General features: G+C 36.3%; 1 protein-coding gene across 1 annotated transcript in view; it reads right to left on the reverse strand.

Moving 5' to 3' along the window:
* LOC122794919 (NACHT and WD repeat domain-containing protein 2-like) overlaps positions 1-26,532 on the reverse strand; it is a 1,236,179-nt gene that overhangs the window by 79,341 nt on the left and 1,130,306 nt on the right. The window contains exon 28 of the mRNA XM_044063511.1: positions 9,033-9,127. Within this exon, the coding sequence (XP_043919446.1) occupies positions 9,033-9,127 (95 nt within the window). The remainder of the gene's footprint in view (positions 1-9,032; positions 9,128-26,532) is intronic.

Consider the following 26,532-nt stretch of genomic DNA (forward strand, 5'->3'; position numbering starts at 1 on the left):
TGAATGAGTCCTTAATTGATCAGTTCTAATTTCTGCCTGATTCAGTTCTAATTTCTGCCTGACTCAAAAGAGAGAAAGCTGTGGTCTTTTTTGAAGCTTTAATATGCTGTTAAAGCAGAATGCAAGTAAAACACAAGGTAAAGAAAACAAACCACAGTATTCATACAATGGAGCTCCCATTTTCTCAGTTTTTGTATTATCTTTTGTTTAGTCTATTCCCCCATATCCTTAGCTGCCACACCAGAATGATTTTTAATCCACCCTCCTAAATACTTCATTTTATCATGTCCTTATAAGTATGGACATTGCAGAACCAATTCATATGCAGCTACATAATTTAAGGTTATTGCCTTTGTTTTAGCTTCATTAATTTTATATCCTGAAAAGATCTGAAACTGTATCAATATGTTACACAACACTGTAATGTCCCTTTCTGGTTTTGTCAGGTATAAAATAATGTCATCTGCAAATAGAAACAGCTTTTCTTGACTACCATATCAATTATATCCTTGAATTTCTGAGTCCCTTATTTTCTTTGCCAATGGTTCTAAATATAATGCATATAACAAAGGGGAGAGAGGACACCCCTGTCTGGTTCCTCTGCTCAAGCAGAAATTACCAGAGATGACCCCACCAAGATTTTCACCTCCGATCCTTAATACATCCTCCTAATCAACCTTATAATTTTATCAGGGAATGCAAATGCTTCCATTGCTCCGCTCATAAAGTCCCAGCTAACTCTGTAAAATGCCTTCTCTGCATCAACACCCACAAACAACAGTGGTATTTTCTTACATTCTGCTTTCCTCTGGATCATCAATGTTCTGTTAATGTTGTCAAATGTTTGCCTCCCGAAAACCACATTGATCCATATCTATCAATTTTGGTATCACATTTGCCATTCTTTTAGCCATTATAGACATAAACACTTTATAATCATGGTTTAGTGTTGAAATAATCCTGTATGAAGCTGGATCTAATGAATCTTTATCTTTTTGTAAGTATTACAGCTACTACTGCTTTCTTCCAGGATGTTTGTACTTCTCCTCTTCATAAAATATTGTTAAAAAAAACTTCCAGATCTTTAACATTTTTTCCCTCATAGCTTCCAAACTTCCACAGGAATATCATCTATTCCTGGAGACTTTCCTGTAGATTGGTTATACACCATCATTTTTATTTCATCTCTTCCTGTCCTAACTGTTAGTAATTGAGGTTCTTCTTCCTCTAACCTTGGCATATTTAATTCTTTCATATCACTTCCATTTGTACTTTTCTTGATTTTCATATTTCTCTGCTTTAGACAGGCTTTCATAAAATTTCTGAAAATGTTCTAATACTTCTACAGGATCTCTTGTTATCTTCCTTGTTATAGGCTCCCCAAGCTTGGTAACAGCCCTTTCAACTTTCTGTTGCCTGAATCATTGTGTTAAAAGTTTTTGTGCTCTAGAGTTATTATCAAAAAAACAGTTTTTTAACAGCAATATTTCTAAACTCATGCACATTATTGAGGTAATCCCTTATTTTCTGTTTAGCATTCTGCAGTTGGTCCTCTTCTTGTTCTGTGAGATTCCTCCAATTTTGCAATACTTTAATATTTGTTAGTCCATCTAAATAATTCTTGTTACAGCTTAAGGATATCTCCCTTTCTTTTATTTCCCCCTATTTTTAAACTCTTTAATTTTTATCCCACTCCCTTTCTGTATTTTCAGAAGAGGTTTCTATTTTCTCTAATAGCTCCCGAATAATTTTCACTACCAATTCCTTAAATTTCTGAATTTTCAAGAGATAGGTGGGAAAGAACCAGTGTCTCATTTTTATTTCATTACCCTGTGTTTTTATTTTAGTTATTATTCATGCATGATCTGAAATTGTTATTTGGTGCATATCAAGACCTTCAAATAAATGCACATGTTCCTGTGAAATGTAAATTCTGTCTAGCCTAGCCCCATTTTTGTATCTTGGAGAATAATATGTATTCCTAGTACTGAATTCATATCTTACATGCCAAATATTTTCATAAATTTCTTTAAAAATCTACCCTCCTTTGTTATATTTTCCCTTCTGGGCCTCCCGGACAAATCTTCACTATTGCAAATCAAATTCCAGTCTCCACCTATAAGTAATATTCCTTGCTGAATGCTGATTATTTCTCCCAGAATTTTCTTAAGCTCCATTATAGCAGTTTTTGGTGGAATATAAATACATTCCAGTGTAATCCCCCTCCCTTGCCAGTATCCCTTTAGTACTACAAATCTACCATTATTGTCTTTTTTATACTCTTTTATTATTATTGGTGCTCCTCTTGCAATTAATATAAGTACTCCTCTCTTTCTTTGTCCAAGGCATTTTGCTGAATAACCATCCTGGAAACCTTTCTTTATCAAATTCACATATCCAGTTCTTTCCAAGTGTGTCTCCTATAGCATAGCTATTTCCACTCTACATGTTTAATATAGTTCACTACTCTTTATTTGTTGTATTTATTTGTGAGATAATAAAGACACTATACAAAGCATAATATTCTTGAGAGATTATAATTTCCACCTTTTATGTATAACAGCTTTTTTGTTAAATGTCTAGTTTCAAATTTTGTGTTACATGCATGTACTGTTTAGCAGGTTAATCTTTTATACAGTTGTTTCTTGTTATCTCCATTTGAACATATGTCACATCTTATGAGTACAGAACCTTTTGTTTTATTGACAATCCTCAAACAAAAATACACACACATATCCCATAGCCCTCTAAAACCTATTAACTTAATAATGACACAAAAAACTACATACATCATCAAATATTGAAGTTTTACCCTCCTAACAGGAACAAATGTTCCAAACTGACAGCCACACACACAAATTTGAGCTAATAAAAGAAAGGCAATCCATGTTAAGAAGCATGGTATAGCCTATGGTTTTATTATGTGCTATCTGATTTTGTCTTATCTTTATAGCTCTCTCAACTGGGAAAACACTTGAATGCTTTCTGAAAACATTTTCTCCAAGCCATTTCTCTTTATCAGATTGTCTGCTAGAGACTTGAGAACCAAACCCAAAACTGTTTACTAGAAAAAAAGTCTTATACTATTTAATATCCTTTTTTATTTACTTGTTTTCTCTTAAAACTTTTTACTAGATTAAGATAATGGCCTTAACCCAGTCATTCGACTATGCAAGAATGAGAAAAAGAGCACTGATTTTTCTTTTGCCATGCTCTTTTAACCAGATCTTTTTTTTCCTTAAAATCGAACAAGGAGCTAGAGAAGAAGGGAAAAAGAAAGAAAAAGAAAAAAAATCATGAGCACCTATTTATATTAATAGCCCCATTACATTTAAAAATAACTGAAAAACTTTATAACATGCAAAGAACATCATGCACTATTTAAACAGTACAATTAAGAAAAAATGTTTTACTTCATGTACCTTTCTTCCTCCTCTTCCCCACTGCGTATTTTTCCAAACATTAATGATATGAAGTAGGGAATATGCTTTAGAGTCCCCTACAAGTTTAACAAAGTCTAAAAAAGTCCAATATTTCCAGATTTTCTTGTTTTGTCATGTTTCACAAATATTTGTCAGTTTCCAAGATACTGATTTTAGTCTCTAAACATTAATGGCATGAAGTAGTGCATATACTTTAGAGTCCCCTACAGGTTTAACAAAGACCAAGACAGTCCACTTTTTCCAGATTTTCTTGTTTTATTCCTGTTCATCTCCTTCTCCCAAACCATGTCTCAGCTTCATTTCCAACATATTTTCGATTTTTCTAATTAACTCTTGTGTTGTTATCCCTCTCTCAAGCATTTTCTGTTAAAACACTAAAAAAGGTTTCACTGGCACAGTCCCTCATGTCCTTTATTACCAGAAGAACAAGAAGCAGAATCTCCTTCTGTTTCACACCTCATTTTTTGTTGGACAAACTTTTATATTTCTTCCATAGCGTGTACTTTATCAAAAAATTATTTTGTTCTTCCAGGGAAAAATATGTTGAAGATAGCTGGGTACAGCAGTTTGAATCTCACTCCTGCTTCTTGACATTCCCTAAATAATGGGATACATTTTCTCCTCTTCTGCCTGGTGTACAATGAGTAGACATTCTCCACAAACAGTCTGCTGTCTCCCAGTTTTAGTATTTTGTCCTTCTGCCACAGTTTTGTCAGAATCAACTCCTTCTGCTGGTAAGATTTCATCTTTACTAATAAAGGTCTAGGTTGGTTTACCAAAGCCAGGTTTCGAGCATACAAATGATGTGCCCTTTCAATTAATAATTCCTGTTGTGGAATACCAGTCCAGTTGCTTATTTGTGCTTTCATAAAATTAATACAGTCTGTTCCTTCCAGCTTCTTGTGTACAGCAAAAAATCTTAGATTTTTTTCCTACGTGCTCTGTCCTTTAATTCTATTATTACTTGAAACATTGCTTCTTGTGCAGTCTCATATTCAGAAAGCCTTTTCTTCATTTTGACCTCTGAGTTTTGTAGTTTTATCAGTTATCTGAATACCTGTTTAAGGCTTCTTCCATTTTTTCCAGCCTCTAATTGTTTGAGTGTTTCATTTATTTTAGTCAGGTCTGTGTGCAGTTGCCTTATACTTTCTCTAGGTTATTGGAAGTCATGTCTGGAGCTTGCACTGCTTTTTGTTGAACAGCTACAGTAATGTTCCCAGTCAGTGTCTTTCGTCACCTTTTGTAGCTGATTTTCCATCAGGGCCTCCATATTTCTTTTTTCCTGGCATCCAGGCAGTGCACTTATTAGCCAGTTACTGAAATTTAACCCAAAATCTAGGCCCACTGGCTTTCTCTGCTAAGTTTCTGTTATCACACTGGGAGAGCTAAAATTAAGCTGTTACTCATTGTGTAGCCATCTTGGCAGTTTCACTACTATCTAATGTTATGTGTATTCTTAAAATCAGAGGAATACATTATACAAATCTGTGTTAACATGCAGTTGTTCATTTTCATAATGTTAAAAGCTGGGAAATATGATCTTAAAGTATTTATGAGTTACAGCACTATAATATTAAAAATACGAGTATATATCGAACAGTATGTGATGATAGGAGGTACTGCCAGCCATCCTAGGAGAAGTAGGGTAGTAGATGTATGACTTGTGCCAACACAGCTAGCTAGAATTCTGTAAATAATTAAATGTCATTTGTATATCAAACTGATATGTACAGATGATTGTGCTGAAAATGTATTTGTGAGGTTTCCTTTGTTAAAATGTATCAACATTGTACGTTGCTGGAATGAAAGAAAATGTACATGTATTACTGTAACTGAATTAAATGTATATGTTTTAATATAGGATAGTGGGACAGCAAAGGTTAACCAGTTGGCTTATTTTAAGAAAAATAAGGGAAATGTAAATGAGCTGATAAATCATTAAAATGGCACCCACAGTAAAAGAGCTCAGTAAAAAGAGGGAAAACCCCAGATACTGCCGTAAATATTTAAGATGTGTATTGTAGCCATCTATGCTAAATTCCTGTCTCAGCTTGAAAGGGGGTTACTGTGAGAACCTAGAGTCTGGTGACCAGATGCGGTCATTCTGCAAGCCATCTTGGATATTATATTTTCTAGGAAATTATCTCTAAGTATTGAGTATTCTGTTTTGGGGAACCTGACTAGAAAGAGTGCTCACATATTTCATTGTGCCTTGCTCTATGAAGTAAGTTATTAGGGAACAGTAATTCTCCTAGATTCAGTCAAGAAAATATAGTAAAGCTTAGTTTAGATATTATATTTCTTTATTTGTCTGAGTCTGTCCATCATTGTTGTTTTCAATATTTCTTGTGATTTGAACTCTGGTTTACTGTAAATATATATTTAGCATTTTCTTGTTCTTTTACTATTTATTATTAAATGTATTTAAAACTTTTATTGTAGCTGGTCTTTGTAGAAAGTACTTAACCTTTGAAAGTGCGTATATTTATTTGGTGACACTGTGTGGGTCACTCCAGAAGGCCTAGCTGTCTTGGTCAACTACTACCATTTGTATTACTATTAATATTACACACCCTATGTTAAGGGCCTTAGAGTAGCTGATTGTGGAGTGTCTGGTAGCAGTGATAACTACTTTGTTCTCTGGGCAGAAGAGGGCACAGCAGGCAAATCTTTGCTAGCTTTCCCAGGTGTGTGTGTGTGTGTGTGTGTGTGTGTGTGTGTGTGTGTGTGTGTGTGTGTGTGTGTGTGTCTGAAAAATCAAATCTCTCAGTGTGTGTGTCAGCTACTTGGAGCAGGGACACCATGCACTGGGCTTACAGAGAGGCTGCTGGTGTTCTTGGCTTGGATGCTCGGCTGAGGGCCTAACCCTACAGCTGTACTAGTGGGGAGTCTTATTGGGGACCTGGAGGGAGACAGATATATAGGAATACAGACTCTGGACTGAGTGTATTCCCTGTGTGCTCTTAAGGGAAATTGTGCTTGATACAGACAGGTCTGCATCTGGAACTACTGAATGTATCCATTTGTATTCCAAGTGTACATCCCTCTCCAGTGTCAGTGGTGAGCCTTCAGGTATCTTGATTACTGACCCAGCGTGGAGACATCACACAGTTCTTATAATAACAAGCTATACACAAACTGCAACTCTGCAGCTCAACCTAACTACAACTGAAACTTAAGTCAAACTATACATGTACATCAAGAGAACTGTAACCACAAATTTTGCTGTAATCATTACCCTATCTAAACAGTAACTTTAAGTTGAAACCTATGCATAATGCTGAACCTAATGGTGAAATTTAACATAAACCCAAAGGCTAACTCTAGTTGTAATTCTAAAACCAAACTTAACTCTACGTCTTACTTTTTTGTTATACTTTAAACTTTTCCACCACCTTTACTTCAGGCTCTAACTGTAGCCCAGTACTGAGGTGCAGCAAATCCATTGACACTAATTAGTATCCTAAATGTACTCTCAGCCCTTATTCTACATGTATCTGCAATACTCTCCTTAATTAAAAGAACAATTCTAAGCTTAAGTATCATCATTCTTCTAACTTCTTCTCTAACTGTAGATACATGCAAAATCTTTTCCATAAATGTTGCTGTTACTACTACCATAATCTTAGCTCAAACAACTCTAAGCTTTAGTCTGTTTCAGCTTTGTCCTTTCTAGTCTTATTGTAATTACAACCTAAACTCTAAACATGTTATCCTTACCGTAAGACTAACCCTAACAATATCCATAATTTTAATATTGCAAACCCACATCTACAAATACCTCAAGTCAGAATATAAGTTCACATTTAAGGCTACAGTTAAGTGAATGGTTTGACACAAGATTTAATTTAGGGTTATTGTTAAAATTATGGTTTGTCACTTCTCATGGACATAACTTTAAATTAAAGGTTAAACATACAGTTAAGGTTAAAGTCTTGTTTAGGATTATGTGGTTGTTAGGACTGCACTAATACCAAGGCCTGTCTTTAGAGTTTAGGATGGACTTAAGCTTAGAATTTTAGCTATCATTTTCTGATCCTCTGAAGTTGTCATAACTGTATACTTGTTTGTGTGGGCCTTTTTCTGTTTTTGTACAAATACAGATATGGTTTGGCTGAAACTTCACAGTATATATTTCTGCTGTGATATTAGAAAATGAAACCATTTATATAGCTTCAATGACATTTGAAGTCACCAAGACTGAATTGTAAAAATTGAAAAATATGATAGCCCAATAAAACATATGCTAAAAGAAGTTAATTGGTATATTCTGATTGTTCTATACACCCACATTATTCCTAGCTGCAGATATACAGCAGTCATAGTATATACTGTCATTGGGCTATCTTTTGACCAAGCATAATGACAGATGTGAAACAGTGAGCTGGCTCTTTTTCCTTTAATGCACTGTGGAATGCTGGCATCTAATATACTGACATAAATTACATGACATTAAAATTACAGGCAAAACACAGCATTGTCAGACAGAATAGTAAACAAAGTTTTTTTGGGCCACACAGTTTGGGGAGGGCAACCCCACTTTCTGCCATTAAATTAAATCTTACATTCAGAGCACTACAAGGTGATTAGGTAAATTCAGATATGTAATGCTCCTGAAACAAAGATGACTACCCTAAAACTGATATAGAGGTTCCATAATAATGCATTTCTTATGATCACCAAATCACTAAGACAGTATTCTGAGTTGACTGCTGTCAAAATGCTGTTAAGAAATTATCTGACAACTGTTGCCTGTGAAAGTAAATTTTTAATAGTGAATTACAGGTCAGGTACTTCAAATTTGGAAATTAGCAGTATTATTCATTTTTACTTATAGTTTCATAGGAGATTACTAGGCTAATGGCCCTACATCTTTTACAAGCCTAGCCATGAAATACTCTAATTGACCACAGTTAGATGTTCATCGTTAGCAGAGTGATTCTATGCTCAGCACAGACTGCCCCTGTCCAAGATGGACATAGGTGCCACCCCCATAGTGAATTTATGGTCCCCCCATCCAACTGTCAAGATTGCGCTTCATGTGAAGTGGAAGCTTATTCCAGAGGAGCGACAATCTCTGGGAGATATATCTGTCACTCTAAGATGTTTTGTTAATATCACAGGCTAGGTTGAGTTCCCTGGAGCAACTGACTCTTGTCCCATTTTATTTGCGGATGTGCAGCATTTCCACTAATCAGAGACTACTCTGTAGGCCAGGCACAGGTTACCTCTCAGCAGCCTGTATGATACAGAGTATAGTGACAGGACTTTCAGTCTTTTAATGTGGGTCATGCTTTGAAGGCCTTGGATTCACTTGGTAAGAAACCTCTGTGGTCTCACCAGTTTCTGCAGGTGTCTGGTGAGGTACATACAGAAGGCAGCATTGTACTCAATTAGTAGTCTAATAAGGGCTGAGTACAGCAGAGTTATAACCTCCTTAGACTTGGATTTGATACTCTTATTTATGAGATGCACAATGTAGAAGACTTTCCTCACCACTATGGACACAAGGCTTATTTTATAATTTCCATTTATTTAAGAGAATAGAGTATGTTCTGCAGGGTGACTGTTAATAGTCTAAACTGATACCTGTTTTGTTTCATGACACCAAAAACGACTCTGTCTGCATCATCAGTAATTGCAGTGCAGCACACATTTGGTTCATTTTTTAGTCGCTTCCTGACCTAAAAGTGAAAATATGACGTTTGATATACAGAAACAATTTACTGAACACAGGAATATGATTATGCATCTAAAAAAAAAATTCAGCAATGGTATATTTCAGCACATTATATCTTTTGTTTGACATGATCTTATACAATTTTGAATGACTTACCTTTGACTGATGTGAACAATATTTTTTTCTTCAGTGCCTGAACTGTACGAGGCATATTTCTACTCATAAACCATGTTTTGACTTTATTGCTTACTTTCTTTTAAATACTGAGTGTCTTAAAAATGTAACCAATAAATGTATGTCAGACCAGGCAAACATAATTAGCTCACTGCATTACAGGGATAAATCCCTAACTATAAATAACTGCACCCCAGATAACATAAGTTCAAGTAACAATCTACAGGAGCCAATCAGGGAACATAGGATTGAATGGCCATAGTCAGCTGGCACATTTTTTAGTGAAGGGAGGCAGAGGTCCATTGCAGCAACAGCAATGACAGGGGTCACAGGGGTCACAATGTGCATCTGGCAGCACCGAGCAGTGTATGGCACTGTGGCTGGAAGCTGGTGAATGTGCAGTAGTGTGAATCCATTACAGGCCAGTATTATGCATCCCAATACGGGTCTACAGTACGTGATCGAAAATTCAGATGTTCGAACACGTAATGATCGACCCCGACTGAGCAAAATGTCGAACGGCCAGAAAAAAAATCACAAAAATCCAAACAAACCATTAAACTGCTTTATGCAGAGGGCAAGCCCCCCTGCACCCCCCACCCCGCTACTTAAATATACCAACTCCGAGACTGCATTACATTGCAGTAAATGGAAATCTCTCCCTACGGAGATTTCCATTTACATGTTCGACATTCTGCTGTTTCGCTCAATTGGGGTCGATCATTACGTGTTCGAACATCTGAATTTTTGATCACGTAATATAGACCTTCCCAATACAGCATTATACATATTAGAGCTGGGAAGGGTGGGAATGGGGGATTAAAATTCAAGAAAAAAAATTCTCCTTCACTAGTGTATGGGAAATATTTACATGTTGTTCAAGTATTCCCCTGGATTGGGGGTTAGATAGGGTCCATTCTTAAATGCAGTTATCACTAGTCAGCAGAGTGAAATCAGAACATTGGGCCATTGAAACAAGGGTAGCTCTGACAGAAGAGGACAGCAGAATGGTGGAGATGCAGGATAAACTGCATGGATGATGGCCTTATTGGTTCATAGGTTCATAGGTGTGTACTAGGCTAATGGCCCTGGAGCCTATATAAGCCTATCCCAAGAAGATTCCCTGGGATCATACTGCCCAAAGTTAGTTCCCAGTGCCCCTGTCAAGCAAGGCCACTGAAGTGATCCCCGGGGTGAACTTCCTATTGCCCACCCACTCATCAAGATTTCTCTTAAAGATGGCCAGTGAAGTGCTCTGCTTGACGTGAATGGGAAGTTTGTTCCAGAGTATGGGAAGTCTCTGGGTTAAGAACCTGCCCCTCCAGCATGTTCTGTTTATTGTGGTAATGAGGTTAAGGTCCCTAGAGCGTGTGGCACACTGGCTCTCAATTCAGTAGGGAATAAGCTCAAGAAAAAATATAGTGGGGCTGATGTTTGGCAGGCATAAGTGTGGAAAACATATAATAAAAAATAGGCTAATCTGTTGAAAAACATATTTCTATTACTGCACAAAATTCCACACACGTATATATATATTCCATCAAGGAATTTCAAATATATATATATACTTGCTTATCATATGTGTGTGTGTGTGAATTCATATATATACGTATATATATATATATATATATATATATATATATATATATATATATATATATATATATATATATATATTAATGACAGATATGTTCTAGTTCTCATGTTTCCTGTGTTGGTAGCTACTATATGGCGTACCTCTCAACTGCACAGATTTTTGCAGAATTGTCCAGATTTTTGCCTCTTATTTATGCTCTGTTTCTCAGAATGTTGTGGTTTTCTGACAAATCAATGACAAATTAAATTATGTCCTCACATTTCAAACAAATGTTCATATCTCTGGAACCATAGGGGTTATGAAAGAAGTATAAATGGCAAACCCTTCAGCACAAAATGTTTCTTATAGTGGTAGTATTCTTTAGGTTCTAGGTCCTAAACTGAATTTTATAAGTCACAGTAAACACAGTCACTATTACGTTTGTAATATTTTGTAAACAACTTACAATATTTCAGTAACCACTCAAGTTACACACATACTATCAGCAACATTTTATCCATATAGAGCTTTCATATGTCACTAAGGAGTTCTGTCTGTGTTACTTGGTTATTGAGGTATTTAGGAAATGTGAAAATTATATCGATATAAACTAATATCATGAAAACAACAGTTAATATATCTTTACCTGCACTAGACAGAGGTCAAATATTAATGCAGCTGAGTTTGCCATTGGTAAGCTTTAAGATGAAATATTTTAAAACCTTGTACACAACATGGTTTTGGAATTATTGATGCAAATATGAACAAGCAATATTTGACACCTAGAGGAGTAAGTAGGAGTTAACTGCAGATCTCCTGGAGGCGTCACTTGGATAATCTAGGATGTTCTGCAGAGGAGAATATAATCACTGTTTGCCACTTGTTCATAGGTTCATAGATACTTAGTAAGCTATTGATGTGCAAGTATCTTAAGAAGTCTAACCTTACATTTCCATGACAGTTTTGAGTCTTTATGTTTTGCATACGAATAACCAAAAGGTGGGCAGAATAAGGATATGCTGGGACATTTACTTGTTGTCCCTATCCACGAGGGACATGGGTGCTAATCTAGGGGTGAATTTGAAGTTTCACATCCATTTGTCCAAATTATTTTTGACTAGAGTAAGTACTTTGCTTTATGTGGAGTGGAAGACCATTCCATAGAAGAGGTATTCTCTGTGATACATACCTATCCATCCAAAATGTTCTGTTTATGTTTCAAAACAAATTGAGATCTTTTCAGTGGATGTTTATGCTCAGACTTGTGAATGTGTAATAATTCTGAAAGGGAAGGGTCTGTTGAAGTGTGTACATGAGGCAATGTCACCTCTTAGAGGCCTGTATGACATCAAGAAGAGGAACAAGGCTTTGAGATGGTATGCATAGTTTTTTGTGATTTAGGTGCTTCCTTTTTTAGTGAGAAACCATTGTTGTCACTCCAGTTGTGACAAGTATTTGGACAGGTACATGCCAAATGGAGTATTATTTTTAGTGATTAGACTGAGTGGCTATTACAATGGAATTATTACATAACTAACCTGGACACCATACCTTTAGATATAAGCTGTGCAATGAATAAAGATTTCCTTACATTACTGGATATGTTCGTTGACTACATCGGTTCCCAAATCCCTGACTTCAGCAGCAACCTCAAGGATATACTGTCAATGTGATACTTAAAATGGAGGCCCTGCTTGTCAAAGGATATGATTATACACTTACTGGCATTTAGTTTTAGTCCATGGTTTTGAAACCAGATATTTATTTTGGAAAGCCCATCTTGGAGGATCTTGTTGTCCTCTGCAGAGTTTATGGTGGCTTCAAGTTTATTATTGTTATTCGTATTTTCATAACTGTTTATATTTTCATATCTGAGAAAGAGAATTATGTATCATTACGGGCATGGTGTGAAGTGTCATAGTTGGAGATAGAAAAAATGCATTGCTACTCGCCATGTATACTACACTATACTGGAAATGCTAATTGTTTGCCAGTAATTATGAAGATACACAGTATTTCCATATAACACAAATATTTTCAAACCAAGTGATTTACAAACTATGACATGGCATCTGGTGGAAGGTTAGATGATGTTGAAGAAAACTGTCACTGATGTTCATGCTGCAAGTTTTATATCTTGAGAAATAGCCAGTGCCATTTATATTGTAAATTGCACAAATAATCATAGTCTTTGTTGTCATATCTCTGTAAATGTTTTCAGAAACAAGCACTTAGAAAGGAATTTGTTGTCATGTAAAATCACAGAGCTGGCTAAATAAAATGTTTTGACTCTCTGTGTCTAGGTTGTACAGTTTCAAAGAAATGAAAAGTCATTAGTGAAACTTTAGTGAAAAATATAACAAATTAATGTAAAGGCTGTAAATATACTATTACCACTTCTAGTTGCCTGCCTCTTAAGTTAATCTGACCATATATCTCATTTCTCTCTACTTTCACTGGCTTATGTGAGTAATCACAAAATCATCATTTTTGAAATCCCACCCCTTCAATTATTTAAATTTATTGGCCATCCTACATATTTCATAGTACCAAAATACAAAAGTGACCACCCCTTTCAATCCATCTTGCTGTTTTAAAAATAGTAACTCTCCACTAAACCTTAACTTTTTAAACAGGTAAAACTCAAGTTACCTACTTTCACATCTAACTTCTCTAGTGCACACTGCAGAGTGCATTCTTTTCAATCTTACCTTTAAGCATCCCTGTGACTAGCACTTTCTCTAATACCTGCTGGAAAGCACTAGGAAGACTTAAACTCATACAAACACTGAACTCTCCTTGTTAACAAGGAGAAATTAATAGTAGGCACTAAACAGCCTATAATTGCAAAATACCTTGCTAAGGAAACAGCTCCTATACTTTTCAAAGAAAAAAAAAAAGCCCCAAACCAGGCATGTCCAAGGATCAGCTTCCGGTGATTTCTCCTGTCCACCTGGTGAATCTGGGCATACTGGGGCAATGCAGCAATTGCCTCATGTACACAGACAACCCTCTCCTCCTACCACCCAACACTACAACCTGTGAGAGATGCACTTACATAGCCAAAATGGAAGCAAAGCTCTCTCCACCCAAGATTGTGCTAAACAGTCAAGAGGAGAAGGTTAACACCCACACTACACCTCAAGCAACACATAGCCCTTCTAAACCTGCACCACCAACACCCACATATAGCAACACTAAATCCACATATGCAGAGGCCCTTAACTGTAACCTGCCCAAGCAACAAAGACCTCTGAAGCTGAAAAGCAAACAAACACCAATCACAACCAATGTGTCACATAGTTCACAACACCAGTGTGCCACCCAGCAACAGCCCCTAAGGCAAGACAATGTACCTAACACTTTAGTCATAGGTGACTCTATAGTCCGGCACACTGATGTCCCTCTCACCAGGTTGAATAAGGAGAAAATTACAGTCAGCTGCCTGTTGGGTGCCAGGATCCGCCACATAACGCATGCACTCAAGTCACTCCACAACAAGTACAAATATGACTCTGTCATTGTTCATGTTGGAGGGAATGACTTGAGACGTACCTCCCTGGACTACATGAAAAGAGACATGGAAGAGCTTTCAGATCATATGGCCCAGGCAGGTATGACCCTAGCCCTGAGTAGCATCCTGCCTTCACCCAGAATGATACCACAATATAAGGATAAAATGATTGACTTCAACAATTGGCTAAGCTTATGGTGTCATTCAAAGGGGATCCAGTATCTGTCTGCCTGGGATGACATGATTGACAGACCACGATGCTTTACCAGAGATGGTCTGCACCTGTCACCCCTGGGATTTAGGTTACTGGCTAAGGCTCTTGCCACCCCTATAGTGCATTTTTTAGGCAAACTTCAAAGGACAAAACCACCACCGTAACAGGTACAAGCATGCAAAATCTGAAGGTAATGCTACTCAATGCTAGAAGTCTAAACCTCAAAATGCACTCTCTCGAGGCACTCCTAAAAATGGAGAAGATCGATATCTGTGCAGTAACTGAGACCTGGTTCAAGGTTCCAGAGAGCACCCCTGCAATACCAGGCTACAACTCTTACCACACTTTTGGCCACCAAACCAGGACCGAAACACTAAAGGTGGAGGAGTGTCAATATTCACCAAGGATATTCACACCACCAGGCTAGTTGGCCAACACAATGTGTCTGAAATTCTCCAAGTGCAACTAACACTAGGTAAGACTGCAATCCAAATTGTAGCTTGCTACAGATCCCCCACCATACCCCAAGATTCTCACTACACCTTTCTAGACATACTGGAAAATATTAAGATAGAACCAAACACCCTAATACTGGGTGATTTTAACTACCCTGCTATTAACTGGGAAAACTACTCATGTCCCAACACCTTTACAAAACGGTTCTTGGAATTCATAAATTACAACGCCCTGGATCAACTAATCCATAGTCCCACCAGGGGCTCCAATATCCTAGACCTGGTCATTACCAACATGGGAAATCAATGCTCCATACCTATGGTCACCCCCTCGTTAGTCAGGTCTGACCATAAGCTAATCACCCTTAACATCCACATCCCAACCCCACCCCCCAGTAAAGAAACCACCATAAAAAACTTCTCCAAAGCCAACTTCATGCTACTCAAGTCAGAAGTGACAAACTTCATGACACCCATGCAGATGGGAACTGAAAGTTCAACTGCTGAATCCTACACTAAGGCACTGTACGAGCACATCCACTCATGCATGAATCGTGCTATCCCAAAAAGAACCAAAATGCTCTCATCCAAAAAAAGGAAGCCAATCTGGTGGTCCCCTGCCATAAACAAACTTTACAGCAAAAGGAAGAAACTTTTGCAGAAAAGAGGAAAATCCCAGGATGCAAAAAACTCCCTTACTAGCCTCAGTAAGAAACTGAGATGCCTCATAAAATCCTCCAAAGCTAGTTATGAAAATAAAATTGCCAAAGATTCCAAAGACAACCACAAAGCATTCTATAACTATGTCAAGAATCTAAATGGCAATGCTCAGATCTGCTCTGAGCTAAAACAGAATGGCATTAAATATACTGATCTGAAGGATATTGCCAATATCCTGGCAGATCAATTCAGTGCCAACTTCACCCCCCTCACCCCTAAATGGCCCATCTCAATACCGGAAGATTGCCAAATTCCAGTAATAACGGCCACACAGGTACAAAACGCACTCTCTAAAGCCAAGAATACAGCATCCATGGGACCAGATGACATCCCGGGCTGTGTACTACATGAACTACAATATGAACTGGCACCTCACCTAAGTGTCATGTTTAATCAGAGCCTCAACTCAGGTTTCGTGCCCACTGAGTGGCGCAGAGCTACAGTTATCCCAATCCACAAGGGGATCCACCTTGGATCCCGGAAACTACCGTCCCATCAGTCTGACAAGCCTTATCTGCAAGGCCATGGAGCGTATTATCATGGAACTTATAAACAAAGACATTGGCAACCTTCAAACACTGGACCCCACCCAGTTTGGGTTTGTGAAGGGCCGATCTTGTCTCCTGAACCTGATTGACTTCTTTGAATCAGTCTCCAGAGCCATGGACAAGGGTAAGGTGGTCCACACAGCCTATCTAGACCTTGCCAAGGCCTTTGACACCATCCCCCACTCTCGAATCATAGATAAACTTACTAAGTTGGGCATTAATCCCTATGTCACCCAATGGGCTGCTAAATGGTTTACTGATAGAACCCACACTGTAAAAGTAGCCAACTCCAAATCCAGCTCCAGACAAGTGACAAGTGGAGTACCTCAGGGTTCAATCCTGGGGCCGCTCTTGTTTGGCATCTACTTCTCTGAAGTACAGGTCAACACTAAGGGACTCTGGCTAACAAAGTTTGCAGATGACTGCAAACTGGGAGCCATTATTGAATCCCCAAATGATGTGGATACTCTACAAAAGGGCCTTACAGAAACAGATGCTTGGTGCCAGAGCCATGGGCTCAAGCTCAATGCCAAGAAATGTATTGTTATCCCTTTGGGAAAAACATGTATCCATGAATTACCATATAGGTGGAAGTACACTAAACACAGAAAGTGTGATAAGAGACTTAGGGACACAGGTGGACAGTGGTCTCACCTTCGATAACCACATCGCCACAACAGTCAGGAAATCCTTCTATGTGGCACACCTCATCACGAAGGGCTTTTCATCCAGAAAAAAGGAGGTCATTGTCCCACTGTACTCATCCCTCATTAGACCCATTATAGAATACAACGCCCCATTTGGTATGTACCTCTCAAGACATCTGCAACAACTGGAAAGGCCTCAGAAATACCTCACTAAAAGAATCACAGGCCTAAAGCAGATGCCCTACACTGACCGCCTTAAAAACTCCAGCTATACTCTGTCGCATATCGACTACTCAGAGGCGATCTCTGCTTAACATACAAGGCCATGTCAAACCCAGAGCTGTTGGACATGCTACACTTAAAGAAATCCCAATCCCTCAGAGCTACACGCTCCAGGGATCTAAACCTTGTCATCACAATAAACAAAACATGCTGGAGGGATAGGTTCCTGACCCAGAGACTCCCCAGACTCTGGAATAGATTGCCCATACATGTCAAGCAGAGTGCCTCTTTGGACCTCTTCAAGAGGAACCTTGACGATTGGATGGGAGAAAGGAAATTCACCCCAGGGATCACGTCAGTCGCCCTGCTAGACAGGGGTCCAGGAAAGTAAATAATGTGGGAAGAAATAGCCAGGGAATTGTTATGGCTAGGCTTGTATAGGCCCTAGGGCTGATAGCCTAGTACCAACCTATGAACCTATGAACCTATGAACTTTTCCTGATAACACTGTTGTGGCTGTATGGAATATAACGTGAAAAAAAATGGTAGAAAGTTTTGATTATGCATTTATGAGCATGTTTGTTCCATTAAGTATAAGAATGTTGCAAATGCATTATATAAGCACATACTGTAATGCAGTACCACCAACACTTATGTACTCAGCCATGTTCTTGTTGATGGCAGAGGTGCTGACAGGGATACTGACTTGGATTGTAAAGAATACTGGTAAGAAATTCTTATGAATGCTACTGTATCAAAAATATTTAAACAATGCTATAGACGTTAATGGTGTTTAAAAAACATTTTTTAAATTATCTGTAGTATTTAATCATTTTGATGTGATATTTTAAATTATAACTTATGATTATTGGTTTTATAATATTAATGATGCATTTAATATGAATGATTTGAAGTTCTTATGTGACACATTGCTTGTAATTAAGACAGAGATGCCAATATTAATTCTTTCTGATGAAATCTCATTTTGCCGTGAAGATACAAAATTGCTTACTGAACTTTGATTTTTGTATAAAAAAAGATTAGGCATTTTTCTACCACATCTCTTTTAGTGTTACTTTTTTCACATTTTTCACATCGCTATTTGATATTGTGTTTTGCATTTTCTGTTTAATGACTCACTGATTCTTAATTTAGTGACTGCAGTTATTGTTTTCAGTTTCTAAATACTTCTTTGATTTTCATAGGTCAAGAATTATAACTGACAGTGAAAGGCAAAGAAAATTACCTTTTTGCATTCAACAATTCTATTTCCTCATACTTTGTTATTCTTTTTTCAGACGGTTTTATTCTTTTTTTTTTCTTTTGGACATTTCTTTGTATTTGTTGTCATTTCTCATTGTAATGTAATCAGTTGCTATGTGTAATATATATCTAATAAAATGCAGTGATGATATCAAACATCTACACATGCTTACATTAATAATGAATGCTGCCTCATACACCCACATTATACCTCTACTGTTTTACTTTCTTTCTTTTTTCTGGCATAAAATACTCCTTCCACCTTTTCATTCGATTTTTTTTTTTTTTGCTCTAATGACTAATGCTACAGCTTTTTTTCTGTCATCTAATAGGAATTTCTTAAAGCTTGTGTTACTGACTGTATCATATGCATCTTCTTTTTGCATTATATTACCCCATTATAGGATTGTTTGTCTAACTTCTTTGTATGTCAAGATAGCTAGCACACCCACAATAAAATCAGCCAGTAATTTCACAAAGAAAGAGTAATCATGTTAATATCTGATCTCACAATACACAACATAAATATCTTGGTATATAACACACTATTATGTTTCAGACATTTGCCATATACCTTTCTCATCATTAGGGCTGGTAGTTCCCACAATGCTGTAGCACTATAATCTAACGGTGGCCAGGAAGGAGATGATTTACCGAATAATTCCACGACAGACATGCTGCTGCACTGACATTAGCAATATCATTATTATTATAATTAGTTGCTATACAAACATCAATAACTTAGTTTGCTTTTTATCACTGTCTCCTTAAATGTATATCTGGTTTTATTATACCTTTGATTTTTTTTTTTGAACTGAGTAAAATGAAGGTCACATATCACTAATCTTTGGGTCCCCTGTTTTGTAAAAAATAAACATAAAATCACAGGCAGTTTGTCTCAAAGAACAGCTCAATCGAGTACTACCATAAGAATAAAGCCATCCTGGGCAGGCTGCTGGCTATACATGATTGTACCAAAATGCAAAAGTCCAACAAACAGGGAGTCCAGTGTTGGTTAAAAAGCACAATTTAATATCGTAAAACACACACAAGGTCAAGTGCTTTCATCTCTGCAAAGAGGGACGTCTTCAGGACAAATACTATATGGAATCTAAGTCCTTTTATACTCTCATCTGTTGCTAATTTGACACAATTAGATGTTTGAGTTCTTAAAGTTACAAAGCCTTCCAAAAAAACTCAGTTATAGTACATATATTATGCTTAGTTAACATATTAAATGTACATAATTTTATCATATACATAAAATCATGTTCAACAGGAGTTATTGATAAAAATGTATGTTTAAAAATGTGTATTTTGAGAAAAACAAATACTACAAAGTGAGACCTCATTTTTTCAAAGCTTTTACGATATTAAATTGCGCTTTTTAACCAACATTGGACTCCCTATTTGTTGGACCTTTGGATTTTGGTACAGTTGTGTGTAACCAGCAACCTGCCCAGGATGGCTTTATTCTTATGGTAAAAAAATAAACATATTTGTTCATTTGTTTTAAATCTGCATATTTCCACTGTGAGCTTAATTATGTGGAAAGTAAACTGATGGATGTAAAATATGTATTATACCATGACCCCACATTAATATTCCAAAACGTGCACGCTGATTGGCCAGTGTGCACATTGTAAATCAACTTATACTAGTGGAAAAAGGTCCGGTCGCCCGGACTTTTTCCATTAGTATAAGTCTCTTTTAAAACACTGTCTTGCTATGTTAAAAGAGTTTAACATAGCGACACAGGTTTAAAAAAAGCAACGGAGATCTCCGTTGCTTTTTTTAAAGCTGTCTCGCTATGTTAAACTCCTTTAACATAGCGACACAGTGTGTAAAAAGCAACGGAGATATTGCTTTCTCCGTTGTTTTAAACCTGTCTCGCTTTAAAAGGGTTTAACATAGCGAGACAGCTAAAATAAGCAACGGAGATCTTCGTTGCTTATTTAAAGGTCTCATGTTAAACCCATTTAACATAGCGAGACAGGTTTAAAAAGCAATGGAGAAAGCAAGATCTCCATTGCTTTTTTGTTTCGCTATGTTAAATGGGTTTAACATGGCGAGACAGTTTAAAATAAGCAACGGACATCTCTGTTGCTTATTTTGCTGTCTCGCATGTTAAACCCATTTAACATAGCTAAACAGTAAAAGCAACGGAGATCTTGCTTTCTCCGTTGCTGGCCACAGCTCTGATGTACTGCGAGGCATGCGCAGTACATCAGAACTGCCGTGGACACCAGACAGCCGGAAGGGCAGCAAAGAGGCGTTATATAATGCCATTATTTAAGAAAAGTAATTATTTCTTTTCTTAAATAATGTCATAGATAATAGCAATACACTTCTGGTGTGGTAATCGGATTTACCCACGGTTGTCTTTGTTTGGTCCTCGGCAAAACCACGCCAACCGTGGTAATCCCGTACCCACAAATCCCAGGCGTTATTGCTATAGTATTTTCATATTATGAAATACCATTACCGCAGTGCGCTAAGATTCACATTACTGGGTAATCTTTTGAAGAATTAGGATAAGAGAGAAACGTCTGTGTTTATATTTACCTATGCACCACACCTGATGCAGGACATGGCAATTTTGTTTTAGCTGTTATTAAAATACATATTACATTTTTCTGTAAAATATTATAAACAAACAATCCAAAACAGAACAGGAGCCCAACAGTAGCCAGCAGAAAAATATGTTAATCCCAAAAAACACTTTATTTTAATGTAAAGTCAATTTAATAAAAATGTTCTCATGTTTTCGTCACTTTAAGTAAAGTAACTTCTTCAGACACACAGACAAACAGCAGTTACACAGTTTCTACAGCATTTAAATGATGTAGCATGAAATCATGTGACTAATAGCAGCAATGAATTAAAGGTGCAAAGCACAATAATTCAAACACTATTAAAGTAAATCTTAAAACTTACATACTACCTCAAATAAAAAGTGTGTATGCAATAAATATACAATATACAAGAGTTGTATTAAAGTCATTACTAAAAAGTTAAAACCAAAAATACACTATCGTGTAAGGTTTCCTAATTTAAGCAAACATGAAATATTACAATTCTCATTCAAGCCAGGCAAGCAGAAAGCATTAAGTGCTAACTGCCATTCTAGTTCTCGTACCTCTAATAGTACTGAGTATGGGCCACCTCTGATGTCAGGAAGTACCTGGTCAATAGCTTGGAATGTGAAACTATGTCCACCATTTAGTGAAATATGTTTTGCTAAAGCATTTTCTGTTTTATTTTTGCTAATTGCATAACAGTGTTCGTAAATTCTCTCACAGAGCTTCCTGTCCATTTTCCCTATGTAGAAAGCTGGACATAAGGTACAGGAAGCTAAGTAAACAACACTCTTGGACTCGCAATTCAACTTATGGTTGATGTAAAATTTACTTGTATTCAATACTCTAAAGGAATTACCTGTTTTTATGTATTTACACATCCTACATGCTCCACACATAAAGGTTCCAGTAAGTCTAGAAGTAGGTTTAGTGCTTTTAATTTCAAAAAAACTTTTTAAATTAGTGCCTTTTCTATAAACAATACTGGGTGACTGGCCAATTCTATCAACCAAGGAAGAGTCCTTATAAAGGAAAGTCCAGTTTTTGTGAAGAATTAGTCTAAGTTGGTCACTGTCTTTACTAAAAGTGGTTATAAAAGTATTGCATAAAAGAGGTCTCCCTAGTTTGCTGAGTCATTGATGATTTTATAAAGGTAACCAAGTCACTATTTAGTGGCTGTGTACTTCGAATGGCAACCTGGCTAGAAGGTGACTCTACCAGGTTAACATCAATGACAACAGAAGGTGAGGTCAAGAGTGGTTGGACTATACCTTTACTCCGTTTATTTACAATTTCTTCAGTTAAATCATTTATTAAACTAACAGGGTAGCCTCTATTGCAAAACATATCTCTTAAAAGTTGACATTCAGAGTTAAAGTCATCTTCATTGGTAGACATCTTTGCGGCTCTAATAAGTTGACCTTTCACTATTGAACATTTTTGCCTGTAAGGGTGTGCACTAGAAAAATGTAAATAGGAGTTGCAATATGTTGGTTTTCTATAAATTTTAGAAACGTATCTCTAATTTTCTATGTCTTTTTTTAGGTTCACATCCAAACAGTCAATACTAGTAGTGTGAAAAGTATACGTAAATTTAAAAATGATGTAGTAGAATTAAAGTAATCTATCATTTGTTTAGCTTGTGACTCATTTCCTTTAAAAATCACAAAGATTTTGTACATGCACATGTACAGTGCCGCCCCTAACAGAATTTAATTCAACTAACAACAACTCTGTTGACAGTCTATTACCACTAGAATCTGAGGTTAATAACACTGATTTCACTGACAAAGTTAGGCGAAGTGAAAGAATTTGTGCAAACAATAACTCACATGAGTGGCAAGCAAATAACAACCAACTTGCTCAAAACTTTCATCAGGACAAGAACAACATGCCCACAACTGGGGCACATCACCCTCAGTATCAGAGGAACAAAAGGCGGAACAACCATCGGAAGAGATAGTTCCTAATGACTCTGTTGCAGTAAATAACCTTGTTGTTCTCACTAATTCTAAAGGGGACTTTAATATTTACAACTTTTCATCTGTTGTTATAGAAGCGAATTTGATAGAACTGCTAGCGAAGGGTAACACATATGTTTTAAGTAACAACATTAATGTAGCAAAAACTCTGTTAGACTTAAAGTGTTACGTAAGGAAATTAAACCTTTCCTTTTTATTAGGCAATGTTCAACAACCTGCACATGTACTTAGGGCTGCTAGTACGTTGAACCCTCCCCTTCATCCCCTTTTAGCTCTTTATGAAAATGTGTGTGAGTTAGACATCAGACACATACCTTCCATTAGAGCCAGTAATACTTTTTATAAACAGAGCAACATCACTATGGAACAGTTAAGAGCACTAAAATTACTTAGATCAGCTCATGTCCGTTTAGTTAAACCAGACAAAGGTGGTGGACTTGTTATCTTTGACATCACTGATTATAATAAAAAAATGGAGTTAGCCTTGAATTGTCTGGCCTATGCTAAGGCATCTCTTAATGAACTAAATATCGCACAATCAAGGATTAGAGTGTATTTCAGAGATTTGTTTATAGAAGCCAAAATCGACCTGGATACATTCAATTACATTAACATTCTCTACCCAAAAATAACTGTCATGTTTGGAATACCAAAGATCCATAAGAACCAACATGACCCTCCCATGCGTCTACTTATTGACGGTCGAGGTTCCTTGACATACCCATGTGCAAAACTCGTTGACTCAATATTACAAAAATATCTTAAACTTGAGTCACGAGTATGCAAAGATTCATGGACTTTGTTGAAAAGTTTGAACATTTTAGAGGTTAACCAAGAAGATAACTTTCTTACCATCGATGTAGTCGACTTATACACTTCTATTCCACATTTAGAAGCTGTTGAGTGGGTAGAAGTTTATATGAAAAACAAAAAAGCTCCACAAAGGGATATTGACCTAGCAACTGAGTTAATTGACATTATACTTTCCAATATTTTTTTTTATTTTCAATGACAAGACCTATTTACAAAAACATGGAGTTGCTATGGGCTCCCCTTGTGGAGCGAGTGTGGCGAACATGTTTATGGCTCAATGGGAAGAATATTTTGTATTCAACAACTCTGAAATTTACACTTCCTTTACTTTTTATACCAGATTTTTAGACAACATCTTTGTGATTTTTAAAGGAAATGAGTCACAAGCTAAACAAATGATAGATTACTTTAATTCTACTACATCATTTTTTAAATTTATGTATACTTTTCACACTACTAGTATTGACTATTTGGATGTGAACCTAAAAAAAGACATAGTAAATAGGAGATACGTTTCTAAAATTTATAGAAAACCAACATATTGCAACTCCTATTTACATTTTTCTAGTGCACACCCTTACAGGCAAAAACGTTCAATAGTGAAAGGTCAACTTATTAGAGCCGTAAAGATGTGTACCAATGAAGATGACTTTAACTCTGAATGTCAACTTTTAAGAGATATGTTTTGCAATAGAGGCTACCCTGTTAGTTTAATAAATGATTTAACTGAAGAAATTGTAAATAAATGGAGTAAAGGTATAGTTCAACCACTCTTGACCTCACCTTCTGTTGTCATTGATGTTAACCTAGTAAAGTCACCTTATAGCCAGGTTGTCATTCGAAGTATACAGCCACTAAAAAGTGACTTGGTTACCTTTATAAAATTAACCAAATAAAAATTATTTTGTGGAAAGGAACAGCAGAAAGTATTCCTGCTTTCATCCAATACCTTAATGAGACTACCAAATTTTTAAAATTCACTTTTCAATTTGATTCCCATGAAATTAGTTATTTAGATACCAAAATTATGGAAGATAAAGACAAATTTATATCTAGAATATTTCTTAAGAAAACTTTTTGTAACAATTATTTACACTTTGACAGTTATCTAGTACAAAATTTAGTTATTTAGTACAAAAGAGAAGTATTATTAAAGGACAGGCCATCAGTGTAGCCAGAATGACTTCCTTGAAGGAAGATGTGTTATCTGAATTTGATTTTTTAAAGAGCATGTTTTTGGATAGAGGGTACCCCTTGGAATTAGTTGATAAGATGCTTAAAGAAGTTTATAAGGAATGGGGGAAAAAGGTTTGAATAAAAACATAGACCCTGAGGAGAATGTGGAAAAGGTAAATGAATTAAACTTTGAACAGACATGTATTATACAGTTTAGTCCTTTACATCAGAAAGTTAAAGAAGTTTTATATAAAAATTGGAGTATTTTCAAGGTTGATCATGAAGTTTACCAAGTGGTGGGGGAAAAGCCTGTGTTTACCACAAAAATTAGGTTTAACATCAAAATAATTTTGGAAAACAGGCACAACCAACTTGTAAAAACTGAAACAACAAATGGCAGTAGACCCTGTGGCAGATGCTGTTACTGTTGTTATATTTTACAGGAGAGTAGGATTTGTTTAGAAAATAAAAACAAAAGTGTAGTTTACCTGAGGAGAGGCAATTGCTATTCTAACAAGTTAGTATATATTGCTAGGTGTAATACCTGCAGTTCCTTCTATATTGGGAAGACAGAAAGGTCTTTCAAGACAAGAATATATGAGCATTTATGTGATATAAAAAACCAAAAGGACACAAATGCTCTGTATAAACATAGTACAACATGTGACGGTTACACAGGTTTTAAATTTGCTGTTCTTGACACAGTCGGTTTGGAAGCCAGGGGTGGAGATTGGCAAAACTTATTGTATAAGAAAGAATTATTATGACAACTGAGGTTAGCAGCAAATCCCCCCCTGGTTTGAATGATCATCTAAACTTGGCCCCTATTTTAAAAGAAAAAGCAGAACACATTTAAGTAGTTTTCTATAGAAATAGTATTTTCATTTTTCACCTGTTTTTGCTGCTTTCATTTGTGTTTATATTTTTGTAATAATTCTTTACAAATGAAAGAATGTAATGAGGGTAATACAGAGTTGAAAAATATAAAATTTCATATATTTGGTTTGCTTCAATTTAGGCCACTGTTTGACACCTTTAAATAACAATTGTTTTAACTGTTATTAACTATTGTGATGATTCAGCCAATCACAGGCAAGTCATTTGTATAAACGTGTTTTTTAAAGTTGTTTTAGTGAATTCTGATGAAGTCAAGTCAGATTGACGAAAGCGCTTAATTTCTGTGATTTACTAAAGAAGATTTTGGACTCGCAACAGTAGTGCTTTTTTATTTGGTTAATTTGTTCTTATTGAGCACTATTGCACTATATATCTTTGGTTCATTTACCTTTATAAAATCTTCAATGACTCAGCAAACTAGGGAGACCTCTTTATGCAATACTTTTATAACCACCTTTAGTAAAGACAGTGACCAACTTAGACTAATTCTTCACAAAAACTGGAGTTTCCTTTATAAGGACTCTTCCTTGGTTGATAGAACTGGCCAGTCACCCAGTATTGTTTATAGAAAAGGCACTAATTTAAAAAGTTTTTTTGAAATTAAAAGCACTAAACCTACTTCTAGACTT

Source organism: Protopterus annectens, chromosome 2.part1, assembly GCF_019279795.1.
Source record: "Protopterus annectens isolate FY-2018-M chromosome 2.part1, PAN1.0, whole genome shotgun sequence".
Lineage (NCBI taxonomy): Eukaryota > Metazoa > Chordata > Ceratodontiformes > Protopteridae > Protopterus > Protopterus annectens.